The sequence below is a fragment of the Micropterus salmoides genome, unplaced genomic scaffold (assembly GCF_014851395.1).
Source record: "Micropterus salmoides isolate LMB-PRFRI ecotype aquatic unplaced genomic scaffold, ASM1485139v1 Ms_hic_scaffold_21, whole genome shotgun sequence".
Taxonomy (NCBI): domain Eukaryota; kingdom Metazoa; phylum Chordata; class Actinopteri; order Centrarchiformes; family Centrarchidae; genus Micropterus; species Micropterus salmoides.
In genome coordinates, this window is record NW_024041262.1 from 10,560,561 (window position 1) to 10,573,245 (window position 12,685).

The 12,685-nt window shown below is 45.3% G+C and overlaps 1 protein-coding gene across 1 annotated transcript in view; it reads right to left on the bottom strand.

Moving 5' to 3' along the window:
• The window catches only part of bahcc1b (BAH domain and coiled-coil containing 1b), a 52,164-nt gene that overhangs the window by 21,882 nt on the left and 17,597 nt on the right, over positions 1-12,685 (bottom strand). Inside the window, exons 3-7 of the mRNA XM_038735559.1 lie at positions 8,082-8,240; positions 3,983-4,093; positions 1,641-3,692; positions 1,096-1,207; positions 362-555 (exon numbers count right to left, since the gene is read on the bottom strand). Coding sequence (XP_038591487.1) covers positions 362-555; positions 1,096-1,207; positions 1,641-3,692; positions 3,983-4,093; positions 8,082-8,240 — 2,628 coding nt within the window. The remainder of the gene's footprint in view (positions 1-361; positions 556-1,095; positions 1,208-1,640; positions 3,693-3,982; positions 4,094-8,081; positions 8,241-12,685) is intronic.

Below are 12,685 nucleotides of genomic sequence, written 5' to 3' on the forward strand. Positions count from 1 at the left end.
GCCCATGAATAAAAGGGTTTATATTTACTGTTCTAAACACTTATGTTTTTGTGAAGAAAACATTTACACTATAAAGACCTCTGTGTTCAGCATTATTAACGATGGATGAACAAAAGAAAGACAAAAACATGAAATAAAAAAGAAGGATAAAAACCCCATTCATTAATATTAAATCCAGGGAACCTGCCACATACCACCCACAATGACTGACGTGATCTCAACAAAACAATAAAAAACAATTAATATTGAATAAAAAAATGGAATTGAGAGCATTAAAGGTTGAGACCATGTTCTATGTATAAAGCAAAACAGTGCTCACTGGCCATACAAACATCAGGCGCTGTGCCTCCACTCTACTCACTGTATGAATGCCCCATCCAGAGGGAGGGACTTCCTGTCCTTTGCATCCAGTGGTGGTGAGCTGGGTGAGCATGTGCAGCAGGGTCCACCCCTAACTGACTGGATCCCCCGGGAACCAAGAGGTGAGAGGTCAGGTCACCATGGCAACTACTAGAAGGGTGGATCCTGGCAAACTCCACGCGATCCTTGTTTTCCCTGTTGTGGTGAACTTCGTCATTACCTTGATTATCCCTTTTATTGTCATCATCATGATCACCACCATCATTATGATCATTATCTTCATCCTTGTCATCTTCATTACCACTACTACCATTATAATCATCAAGAAAAGGAAATGTGACGGCAACAGGAACATCCATCATCTTTTGCCTGGTCTATGAGTTCTCATTATATGTTTTCTTCCCTTAATATGACTACATAATAAGAGCCAGATACTTCAGAGACATCCGTATTAGTCCCTGTAACATTAATGCACCACATCTCATCTTAGAGAGAAAAAGAGAGAGGGGAAGAGAGAGAGTGAGGGGGCACAGAAATACCACATCAAAGGGTGAGAAGAGTAAATGGGGATGAGAGAAAAGAGAAGCAGAGCCTCAGACTGGGAGAGAGAAGCCGAGAGAATAAAAGAACTGCAGTTTATCAGATGAGAGGGAAAATGAAAAGATGCTACAGTCTGCATGTGTGTGTCTGTGAGCGTATGTTCATTTGTGTTGGTGTTTGTGAATTTAAGTGTACCTGATCATCATTTCTCTGTCTCTCTCCAGGTGATGAAGGCTGATCTGTTCCTCTGTCATCCTCTTCCTCTCCTCTGCCTCCCGACCAAGAGGATACAGAGGGCGCGACACCCCTGAGTTGTAAATACAACCAAAGTAACGAGCTTACAGCAACTGTCATGCACCAATCAAAATACCGGTTTATTTCATCATATATTTTGATGACAAAAAGTGATGTATTACCTAGGAGGCCTTTGACTGCCCGTGCAGAATTCAGTATCTCTACCTCTTTGAATTTCTCCCTGAATGTGGTGTCTAAACAGAAGCTGTTTGCAATTCATGCTAGTCAGTGCTTAAAGCTTGACTGCAAAGCTGTCTTTTTTTGGCCCATTAATCGCAGTAATAAGTTCCCAGTAAACGTCAACTACCAACAAGAAAGGTAAGATACTGTACAACACAAATAGCTGTCCTCGAGTGTGTAATCACGGATTTTTCCCTTAATGCAGTCTAGAGCACAGATGTAGTATTAAATGACTTTCAGTGCAAGGCGCTTAAATGATGTCTGACCTTTCATGCTGGGCAGCACTCTGCCCTGTCTGCTGTGTCCAGGGGTGTTGTCAGGAGAACGATGGGGGGGCCTGGCTACTGCGACGGCAATACCCACTGGAGGCTGTCGCACTTCCCCCTCACCTGCCTCCCCCATCTCCTTCCCACCTCTGTCACCCCTATCTCCCTCATTCGTTGAGCCCCGACGAGGAGGGAGCGATGGTTTGGGAGGGTCCTGAAGGGAGGTGTTGCTTTTAGCTCCTCCTCTGTCCCCTTTCTCTGTTCTCTCTCCTGGCTTGAGGCAGCCCAGACCACCGAAGGGGCCCCGCTGTGGCAGCAGCAAGGGCTGCTGGGAGCTGTAGTTCATTAGGTTCTTCATAGCACTGCCCTCACCCTCGGAGGAATGCGATGAGGAGCGGGATAGAGGTGGAGGCAGTTGAGAATGGGGCTGGCCTTGGTCACTGTTTGGAGCTCTGTTACTGAGTCCTCTTACTTCACTATTACCACCTGATGCATGATGGGAACCTTTTCTCTGGTCCTCTTGGCAGCCCCCTCGAGCACCCCAGGAAGATGCCGTTTGACCCCCATCTCTTGCCCTCTCTTCTGTACTTGCTCCGTGGCTGCTGTGCTGCTGATGCCGTATCCTTGCAACCTTTTGACCCTCCCTGTGAGTCGCTGCCCCTGACCCCACCCGCCCCTCAGGATGAGGACCTGAGTGGGAACAGTCCCTGAAGGGAGGTGTGCTGGTATCTGGGCTATTTTTCGGTGTGCCCTGTCCATCACCAGTGTGTGTCCCCTGGGCATCTAGTGGGAGTGAAGGCCTGTAAACATCATCCACAATCTCTTTATCTCTGAAGGATGAAGATGTGTCCAGGCTGCAGGACCGCAGCTCAGGCTGGGAGCTCACGTTGGAGCTGGGTTTGTGAAATTGCTGCGTCTGGTGGCTCCAGTCAGGAGGTTTGTCTGCCTTGCCATATCCCAAATGCTGCTGGTGTGGCAGGGATTTGTCCTTCCTCTGGCAACTACTAAGTCGGCTGAGGTGATGAGAGGGACTTTCGTAGGATCCTTCTCCACTCTTGTCATCTCCCTTTCTCCCACCTCCTCCTGCTCCATGACAGTCAGTGGCTGCCAGGTCTGCCAGTGGCCCAACTGAGGGCACATAAGTTGGGCCAGTGACTTTAGCCTCCCTGCCAGACCCTACAGGGGTGGATGCTGGATCTTTGGAGGGTGTGAGTGTAAGAGGGGCTGGGGAACAGTAAAACTCAGGATGAGGATGGTGATGTGCATGGTGTAGCCACCCTCCTGCCACTGTGGAGCCCATGTGCAAGGCATGAGGATGAGGTGGCGGAGGGGGAGGAGGAGGCATGGAGTAGGATGCCACAGAGTGGGGGGTTGGAGATGCCAAGATTGCTGTCACTGCAGCTGCGCCTCTTCTCATACATTCATTAGAAGAAGCAGAGGATTCGCTGATCCTCATCTCCCCATTTATGGGTCCATCCTTGGAGCACCGCCGGCCACCTCCAGACGGAGGTTTGCCAGACACACCACCACTACAGCTGCTCAGTGCTCCACCCTTTCCTCCAGAGCCAGTCTCTGATGCCGAACCACTGGACAGTTTACAGGCACTCATATGTTTTGTCTCCTGACTGCCCGAGTCACTGTCTCTGTACTCCTTGTGTCTCTCCAGGGAGTGTCTGTGGTCCTCCTCCCTGCCCTGCGGTGTCAGGTGAGGAAGGAGGGCATGGTGAGAGTGGGGGTAAGCTTGGTGATGGTGGCCGGATGGAGTGGTGGCAGGGTTTGTCTGATGGGGATGGTGATGATGAAGCTGATGTTGTTTGTCTTTGCTCTCATGGTGCCGCTCCTTGCTGCTCGATCGCTCCTTCATTTTTGACACAGACGAAACCCCTTTCTCACCCACATCCTTGGTGCTCTTCCCGCCTCCTCCCCCATTGTCCGTCTCTCGGCTGCAAGAGCCAAGCGGGTGGCCTGGGGCAGTCCTGGACAGCGGAGGAAGGCTGTGACTGGAGGAGAGCAAAGGGGGCTGGGGAGGAAGGCCTCTCAGGTAGAAGTGATCTGTGAGGAGAGGAGAATGCTTAAAATGGATGGCTAAAGGTTCCTTAAGAGATTTCTATTAGCTGGAAAGTTTAAAACATTACTTTGCATACAGTTTTATTAAAATCACTATATTAAAATGTGTTCCTTTGATATATGGAGGAAAAGAAATGAGAAGATGCCAACTTGAAAAACCAGACCCCCAGTTACCAGCTGTTCTTGCTCCTGTGGTGAGTGCTGATTAAGCAGTTTGGGCAAATATATATAATGCAATTTTTTCCCCCCACTCTTTTACATTCACACACACCTACCTTTTTGAGTTTCATAGAAGCGGTGCTGTCCATAGAGGCCGTTGCTATGGTGATCCAGAGGACTCATGGGGAGAAAAGGAGAAGCAAGACTTCCTGAATAGCTGGGGTACCCTGTCAGGGGGAGGGAGAGCGAGGAAGAATTGATGTTTCTCCGCAGTGTTGACATTCAGCAGCCCTCTAAACAAACAGTTTATCTCCACAATCTATCATGAAATGGGGCCATTTTGGAAAACGCAGAAAAAATATGGCCAGTTAGTGCTACTTTCACCATAAATGCACTTTTGCACAAACACGCCACATGAGTTGACATTATTTACAGTGGACAAAGTGGTGACAAAAACCACAGCCGACAGCTACTGCCAAGTGTTTGCAGCATTTAACTGGATGGAATTTGCTCTTCTACATGACACGTTTTTCCAAAACCCAAGACAAATAGTGTTAAAGCATCGCAAACCCCCCTCCTTAAAACACACACAAAGTCCTCCCAGGAGGTCACTGGGAGGTGAATGGTCGTTCCACTCTGTTCCTCGTCTTCAAGGACATTGAACTATAGTTTTAAAGATAGCGGAGGTCTTGGTGGTTGTGTTAATGGGGGCCGATGAATGTAAGGGTGGGTGAGGGTTGGTGTGGGTGTGCATGGGTGCATATGTGTGTGGGGTTGTTGTGATGGTCGAGGTGGGAGGTGTTATTGGAGGGGGAAAAAAAGCAAAATCACCACAGGCTAACGCACATACACACAAGCTCATACACAAGTACACAAACACACACACACACACACACACACACCACAGGAGGCACACAACTCCACATTACAGGGCCAAAAGGCTTGGATTGTGTGTGTGTGTGTGTGTGTTTTCCAACAGCTGGTTTCATGCCCCACAGAGTGTCCTTGCCGGCCCGTTAATTGGCAGCCGTTAAAAGTTTAACGGTGGTGGCCAAAGTAAACAGCACTCCATAAAAACTCATCCTACGCATTCCACAGTTGCACTGCAAAACCACTGACACCCCCTCACTGCTCCCAGCATGTGTGTGTGGGACTCAGTGTGTCTGCGTGTTCATGCTGTAATGTGAATGCATGAATGGGTACACTCTTCTGTGTGTGTGTGTGTGTGTGTGTGTGTGTGTGTGTGTGTGTGATTACTCTGACTGGTTAACAACCAGTGAATCTAAATAGCGACAATTAGCCAAAAGGCTCTATCAGCCATCTAAAGCCAATCCCCCGGGTAATGATGAGTGATAAAACTCAGGAGGGAGGTAGGGAAGGAGGGGAGATGAGACAGGAGAAGAGTAGAACAAAGACAGGAGAGGGACCCGTTTTGAAAAAAAGCAGGGAGGAAGAAAGTAAAGGAGGGATGGAAGGGAAGAAAGGATAGAGGAGGTTAGTGATTGAACAAACGATGTGAAGACACTAAAAGTAAAGGAGACACCAGAAGAACAGCGCTGTTAATATGAAATGCCCCCAATCTGGTGCTGCTGTGAAGCGTATGGAGATGGTAAGAGGGGAGTGTGTGTGTGTGTGTGTGTGTGTGTGGGGGGGGGGGGGGGGGGGGGATGGAAGACGAAGGAGGAAGTGAAAGAGAAGTGAAGAGCTTTGAGATGGATGAGAGGGAAGAGGAAAGGGAGGTAAGGAGAGGAGCACATGAGAGAGGGGACAAAAAACAAGGACAGGTGTGGTAGAGGAGAGCGAGCGGATAGGTTTGTTTGTATGACAGACAGACAGAGAGAGAGAGAGAGAGAGATTTTGTGTTTGTGTATTTGAGGGAATATGCGTTGTTTTTCAAACACAACTGTGCATTTCTTCGTGAATATGTCTGTTGCTATGTGAGTGTGTGTGAGTGTGTGCACGGATCAGCCAGGTTTCTTCTCTCTGTGCTGGCTACGCTCCACTCTCTGGACCGTGGCCAGCTGGCAAACCGCCTACCGGAGCTCCCTGGCTTGAATTCTTAAAAACAATCATTTGTAGTGTGTGTGCGCGTGTTCGTCCATGTGAGTGTGCGCACACACGAGAACGTGTGTGTGTGTGCGTTCAGACATCAAAGCTGAGCCACACAGACACAAAATCTGTCTGATAGCGCACACATTCTCCCTCCGCACACACATTCTTGCTCTCTCTTGCGTTCACGTTGAAGTCCTGCCTCCGACTCTTTCTATGAATCTGATTTAAGACAGTCACTCCGGGCGACATTAGTGCTCATTTTCAGGGCTTAACTGTTGCTATTTATCGCTTGATGAGGTGCAAATGAGGCAGTTGTACAAACAAAACTCATGTCTCCTTTCAAGCTTTAAAGCTGCATCAGGAGAGATTTCTATGTAAAAACACATCTCCATTGCAAGTCCATCTTGTAAGTTTACATCACAATTTTGGGCCACAGAGGAGAAATGTCCTGTCTCCATGAGTGAGCGGCAGTATGTTTGACTTATTTGCCCAAATTAAATTCTGGTGTGTACACTTCTTTCGCCAACAGGATGTAACAAATTAAAACTCATAGGAGGGAAATGCAAACGGTTTCATAAACAGCACCTTCCTCCAGAGAAATTTGGACTCTTCATCTTTTGCTTCTCTTGCTGTTATGGCACAAAGCTGTTAAAGGTTGATTACGAATAAATCAGCGGATTGTCCAAACAGTGGCAACTGGTGGGAAAGGGACAAATGTGCGACCTCGCTACTGTTTGGTCATATGGTTTGTGGGATCAGTTTATGCAATTTCAAATGAGTCAGAAGAGCCATTCTGCACAGCAGACATTTTGATATGTCATAGAAGGAAAAAGCACAGGTGTAACTAATAACATTAACAATGACTCACTGTCCCAGTAAGTTTTTCCTGCACAATAGCAGGATGTTGGATCTGCCTCACCTGAATGGAATGCAGTCGTTATTAATGTTATTGATTACACCTCCGCTTTTCCTGCTTTGACATGTCAAAATGCAGTGAAAATGGCCTGTTAGTACGGCGGTCAGAGAGCATTCCTTTGCATGATATCAAAGAGGGAAGAAAAGTTACGGTCGGTACTGAACACTGACTGATTTCCATTTGATTCCTCAGCAACAATGTTTAGAGACTGGGTGTTTTTGTTTACTCACATTTAGTGAAAAACTGATGAAACATGAAATTCTGATTCAGACCGTTTTCAGTTAGTTGAGAAATACAGCCTGTGGCGGAAGCTGTCTTTCTGTTAAAGCCCTTTTGGAGGTTATCTCTTTAAACCCATCTTGCTGTCAAAAGAGAAATCCTCACACACACACAAACACATGCACACACATACCTGAAAGGGACAGATAACTAAGTGAAGCTCACTCTTTGACCACAAACGGTTAACAGTCGAAAGAGGACATGATGCGTGTGGATGCGCGCATTTTTGTGTGCATGTGTGTGTCTGATCAGGAAGGGGGCCGTTGGAGGTCGGTTAGCACAGAAGGGGCCCTGAGGGTGGGGCTGCGGTCAGAGGGGGAGGGGGCTGTGAAGAGGGAGAGGATGGTGGAAATAGGGGTAAGTTTCAGTCTCTGTGCGTGTGTGTGTGTGTGTGTGTGTGTGTAAAGGGGGGTGTAGGAGCTCATGAAACTTAAAACTCATCCCTAAAAGAGAGTAGGGGGGGCTGAGAGATGATTGAGTGAGAGGAGGGGAGTAAATGAAAGGACCCTGAAGTGCATTGCTGTATTGCTGCAGATTATGAGATGTTATTTTTATACTGCATGAAGGTGTGTGTATTTGCGTGTTTGTTTGTGTGTTTGTAGGTTAGGGCAAGAGGAAGAGGAAGGTTTTGGTCATGCACCAGTTTTGAAAGCGTCCCAACGCTTGAGCTCTGAACTAGAAAACAGCCACAGCCACAAACACAAAGCCGCATGCTTGCTGACATACAGAGCCAGAAGAGAGTTGTGTGTGTGTGTGTGTGTGTGTGTGTGTGTGTGTGTGTGTGTGTGTTCCTATAAGTAGCATCATCTGAGGCATCACTGCTGCGCGTGTTTGGCCTCAGCTCAGTGTTGGTTAAACCACTTAATAGCTCCATCTCAATCTAATCCCAAACCAAGACCCTGGATTAACCACACACCCAAGCACTCCGGGCTGCCTCATGCATGTGTGTGTGTGTTTGTGTGTCTTACCTTCATGTGAATGGGGGAACCAGATAGGGGAAGCCCTCGAATGGGTTCCAGCCCTGTATGAGGGGGAGGAGGGGGAGGCAGCGGGTCCTGATGGGTGTGGAGGGTGGGAGGGCGGGGAGCCCAGACTGCTGGCCAGGAAGGAACCCATGAAGGAAGCACCTGAGAGACACAGAGGCTGGAGGTTAGAGGGGTGCTCGCTGATACAATTTTACCTCAGGACAAGCAGGGTGGGGAGGATCGACTGAGGTGCCAATGGGCAAGCAGCAAGCAAGACCACAGAAGAAGCACTCACAAGCTCTTAAATATGACTTTTAAACTTTAGAAGAGCAGATGTGCATTCAAACTTCCTCAAAAGTTAAAAAAAAGGAAATGCATAAATGACAAATGTTTCATGCTATTCTTTCACACTTATTTGAAAATGCTTAATGCCCGCCTGCCTTTCTTTGACAATGCCTGTGATTTCCATTTGTGTCCCAATGTGTGTGTCACAAAAAAACAAGGCAGTGGACATGGTATTCTTAATTTTCTAAATAGATTACATGGTAGTCAAAATATTGTTTTAACATTACCGAAATATAACATTTTCAGACTCCAGCAGAAGGCAAAAAGTCAGACACGGCAGATCTGGATGGTATTAATATTAACGAGCAGTGCTGTGAAAAATGAAATTTCATGACCTGCACTAGAGAAATTAATCCCTCTAAGCCACATTCACACTGCCTCTGGAACTATCCCAATTCTGATGATTTTTTCTCCTCACATGTGGCACGCATATCTGATTTTTTTTCCTTCTTAAAATTATGATTAGATAAAAAGCAGGACTGTTTTTTCTCAATTCTGCTCTGAATGACTGTAAAACAGGGGCCTGAGGCATGTGGCTGACATGCAACTTGTTTTTGAGCCCTCAAATGAGAATTTGTCACTGTGGATCATTCTCACCTGAGACTGTTGTTATTATTTTGGTGCCAGTCTTAGTCAGCGTTAGCATCAAATGATAACCACGGTGGCTGAATGTCAAAGGCTATGTGGAGGCAATTTAAACTGTAATTCTTCAAACGGCTCTAATGTGCTAGAGTGACACACGAAACTTAAAACAGACGCTTACAAAACTTGAAGTGGGGGGTGTCGCTAATTGCACTTAAAAATCCTGTTTTGGTAAAGATACAGAAAATAATTTTACATAAAGAATGTTTTAGAATAGGTAGTGTCCTATGTTTGCAATGATCTGTCAAGTCGAAGTTGAACCAGGGTTTACTTTTTGTCAGACAGCAATGTGGTATCATCAAATACATTAATCTCAGTGTAGCTCAGTGCGTTGACATCTGTAAACCCTTTAAACTTATGGATCTATAGCTCTAACTGAACTTCCTGGACTGTAGCCCCTTGAGTTGTTTTAGCACGGGACTGCTTTTGGTCTAAACGCCTGCTGTGGTTTCTGATAAAGCTGGAGTTACGCCTCTCGAAAGATACATGTTAACTTCTCTGCGAACCCACACAGAAAGGTGTTATGGGTAACTATGGTTTGCTCGCAAAGAAGCCAGTTATCAACAGTGTGTGCTGCAGACCTGCAAGTCAAGCAAGTTGATTGGTTGATTCAACTCTGGTTGGGAGGTGGGTTCAACATGAAGTTCAAAAAAGTAGATGACATTCAAGATGTAAATACAAAGAAACACACAAATGTCTCCACCGTGACACCCAAAGCATAATTCAAGTTTTACTCCTTGCAACCAAATTCAGACTTTCTGATATGAACAAAGATGTCAACAAGCTGTAAACCCAACACCACGCTCTCCAACAGATGCTATATCCAGGTTTGGCAATTAGACATAACAATGGGCTGAGAGGAACTTCAGCGAAAACTTGAAATGAGCATGTTAGAAAATTAGTTGAAGCGTAGGTACAAAAATGATAGCATCTTTTTATTCTCAGCACATGTCTTTTCAACATATCTCTTACACTTACATCTGCTATTGGTAACACCCTGGTAAATATTTGACGAATCATATTTGGCGATGCAACTTGGAGTAAAAACCCATTTCCACTTCTTAAGACAGGACCAAGAGCAATCTCAGATGATCCTGTTAGAGTTTCAGCGAACAGGCTCAGTTCTGTTCGAGTGTATCACCACTTATCTGCATGCTCTCATTTAGTGGAACAACCCGAACAGTTGTAGGGGATGGAGGAAACAAATCCATGGGGAATCAGGTAATTAGTCACTGGATGGCGAGAGAGAGAGAGAGAGAGAGAGAGAGAGCGGCAGTGGGTTGGGCCGTTACCCATAAATGCTGCCTAGCATCAGAGACAATTACCACAACCACAACAGTCCGCATTTAAGTCACACACACACACACACACGTACTGTACCTCACCTCAACCACAACCACAAGTGCCTTCAACTGTCTGCCAATCTCTCTCTCTTTCTCTCTCTCATACACACATACACACACACACACACACATATATATGATCTATATTTTGCCCTTGATATTTTCACTCTCTGCAGTCATAATAAATTTCGAGAAAGAGGAAAAAAGACTGGTCCAAAACTTTCCCTTCTAGACATTTATTTTCTCTCTTTCTGTCTCTCTTTCGTCCTGTCTCCTTCTCTCAGACAGGATATTTTTACAGTGTTATTTTTTTCTCCAGTCTTTTTTTCTCCTCCAAATCGTCTTCCCTTGTACAACTGTAGATCAGTGGCCTTTCAGCCAGTCATAATAAAACACAGCTCATATAAGACTCAGGCTAGTTTCACAAGCCCCCCCCGGCAGTGCAGACTCTCACACACACATATACAGACACACACACGTCAAATAGAGACTGATACACACACACACTGCTCACTGTACCTCATCAGCTACAACAGACAATAGAAAAGAAAGCCGGTTTTCAGCTGAGCAGCCATGCATTTTTGAAATTACATGAGGCAACTTGAAGTGTCTCCAAGGGCCATAGAAGTTAGCGCATTAAAGACATTGCAAAAATTAGTTACACACATTTCAAACAGTAGTGCTATTGATTAGTATGTTTAGTGGTGTAAATACTCCGCATTCCTGGTTGACTTTCCTCCAATAGTCGCTCTTTAATCTCCCCCTCTCAGATCTCCACCCTTCCCCCATTTCCCCATTTTTTTCCATTTACTCATTCCTTTCCTTTTTTCCTCTTTTCCTTCCCTATCCCCTCTTTCCTGTCACCTCCTTCCCCTCCCCTCTCCCTCCCTTCACTGTCTGTTTTCTGTTGGCGAGTTGAGGAGAAAATCATATTTGCCCGCTCCCTCTGGCCTGCTGATATGGAAAATCATCTCGGACGCCAGCCACTAACGTAAACCTTATTTCTGTCCCTGTTTTTTGTTTTTTTTTTACCTCCTCCCCTTCTTCTGTTCCTGCCCTCTGTTTCCGCCTTTGTTTTATCCTGCACATTCCCTTTCCATCTGTCACCGCTGCATCCTCTCGTACTGAATGCAAACACACCAAATTACCCACAACTGATGAGATGTATCAAAGGAAAAAAACACAAGCAAAACAAACAAACTCATCAGTGGGTTTAAGTTTCCGATCAACCTCAGATATCAATCTACGTCACAAATTCCTCTCTGACCCAAGTGACAACATGATCATGCACAGATTATTACTATATGTGCATGTGTTATTTACCAACAATACAAGCTGCTGACTGACAAAACAGCCCCATTCAGTCTCCTAAGTGGTAATTAAAGTAGAAAATGTGTTCATATGCCTCCCATTTTTCCCAGTTGGCATCAAGACTTGGAAAAGTGTGTCAGCACATAGGCAGTGAATCCTCCGATGTTGACAATCCAAGGTAATAAAAATCCAAATTATGAGTTTCTATTCATACTAATACAGTCAGCTGTACTTACAGTGAGCAAAATCTGCTTTAGTTTATTTATGATTGACTGTAATGTGATTTGCGGAGGGAAAAATCCACTCAAAAACACTTAAACACTGTTTTATAAAAAAATAAATAAAAAAAGTACTGGAAATGTGCCTTGCTTTTCTGGGCAGGTTTTTACTACTTGGCATATTTTTGGTATTCTCATGGATAACAGGGCCAAACACGAATTTTTGGATGTCGTCGTATTTCCAGCATAGCCACAATGGAGTTTGATAGCAGCAAATCTGGAGATTCAACAGCATAAACGTCAGGATTTAGTGTCAGTGCTTCAGAGACACCATAGAGGGAGAAATCTATCTACAAACAGCAAAAAAAATAAAAATTCACCACAGAAAGTAGTTTTATAACTGGGAAAACGTGAGGTTGACTGAAATAACACCTATGATAGTGTGGGTGGAATTTGTATTTAACCCCAATGGATAAAAGTTGCTAAAAAAAGGTTGGCTCAAATTGTGCAAGAAATGCTGCATTTTTTAAGAGAGAATTCACGCATTTACACCTTTAAGGCATGCTATGACAGTTTTAATTAAGGATGGATCAATCACATCTGCTCAAAATGCTTGGCACTCATGTTTAGAAACAGTAACACTGAACGCTTTCATGCAAAATCAAAAGTATCTTTTGTAATTTGTGAATTATAACAGAGCTGGTCTTGCATTTTACTAAACCACCTGATATACAGTATGCAGTATGCA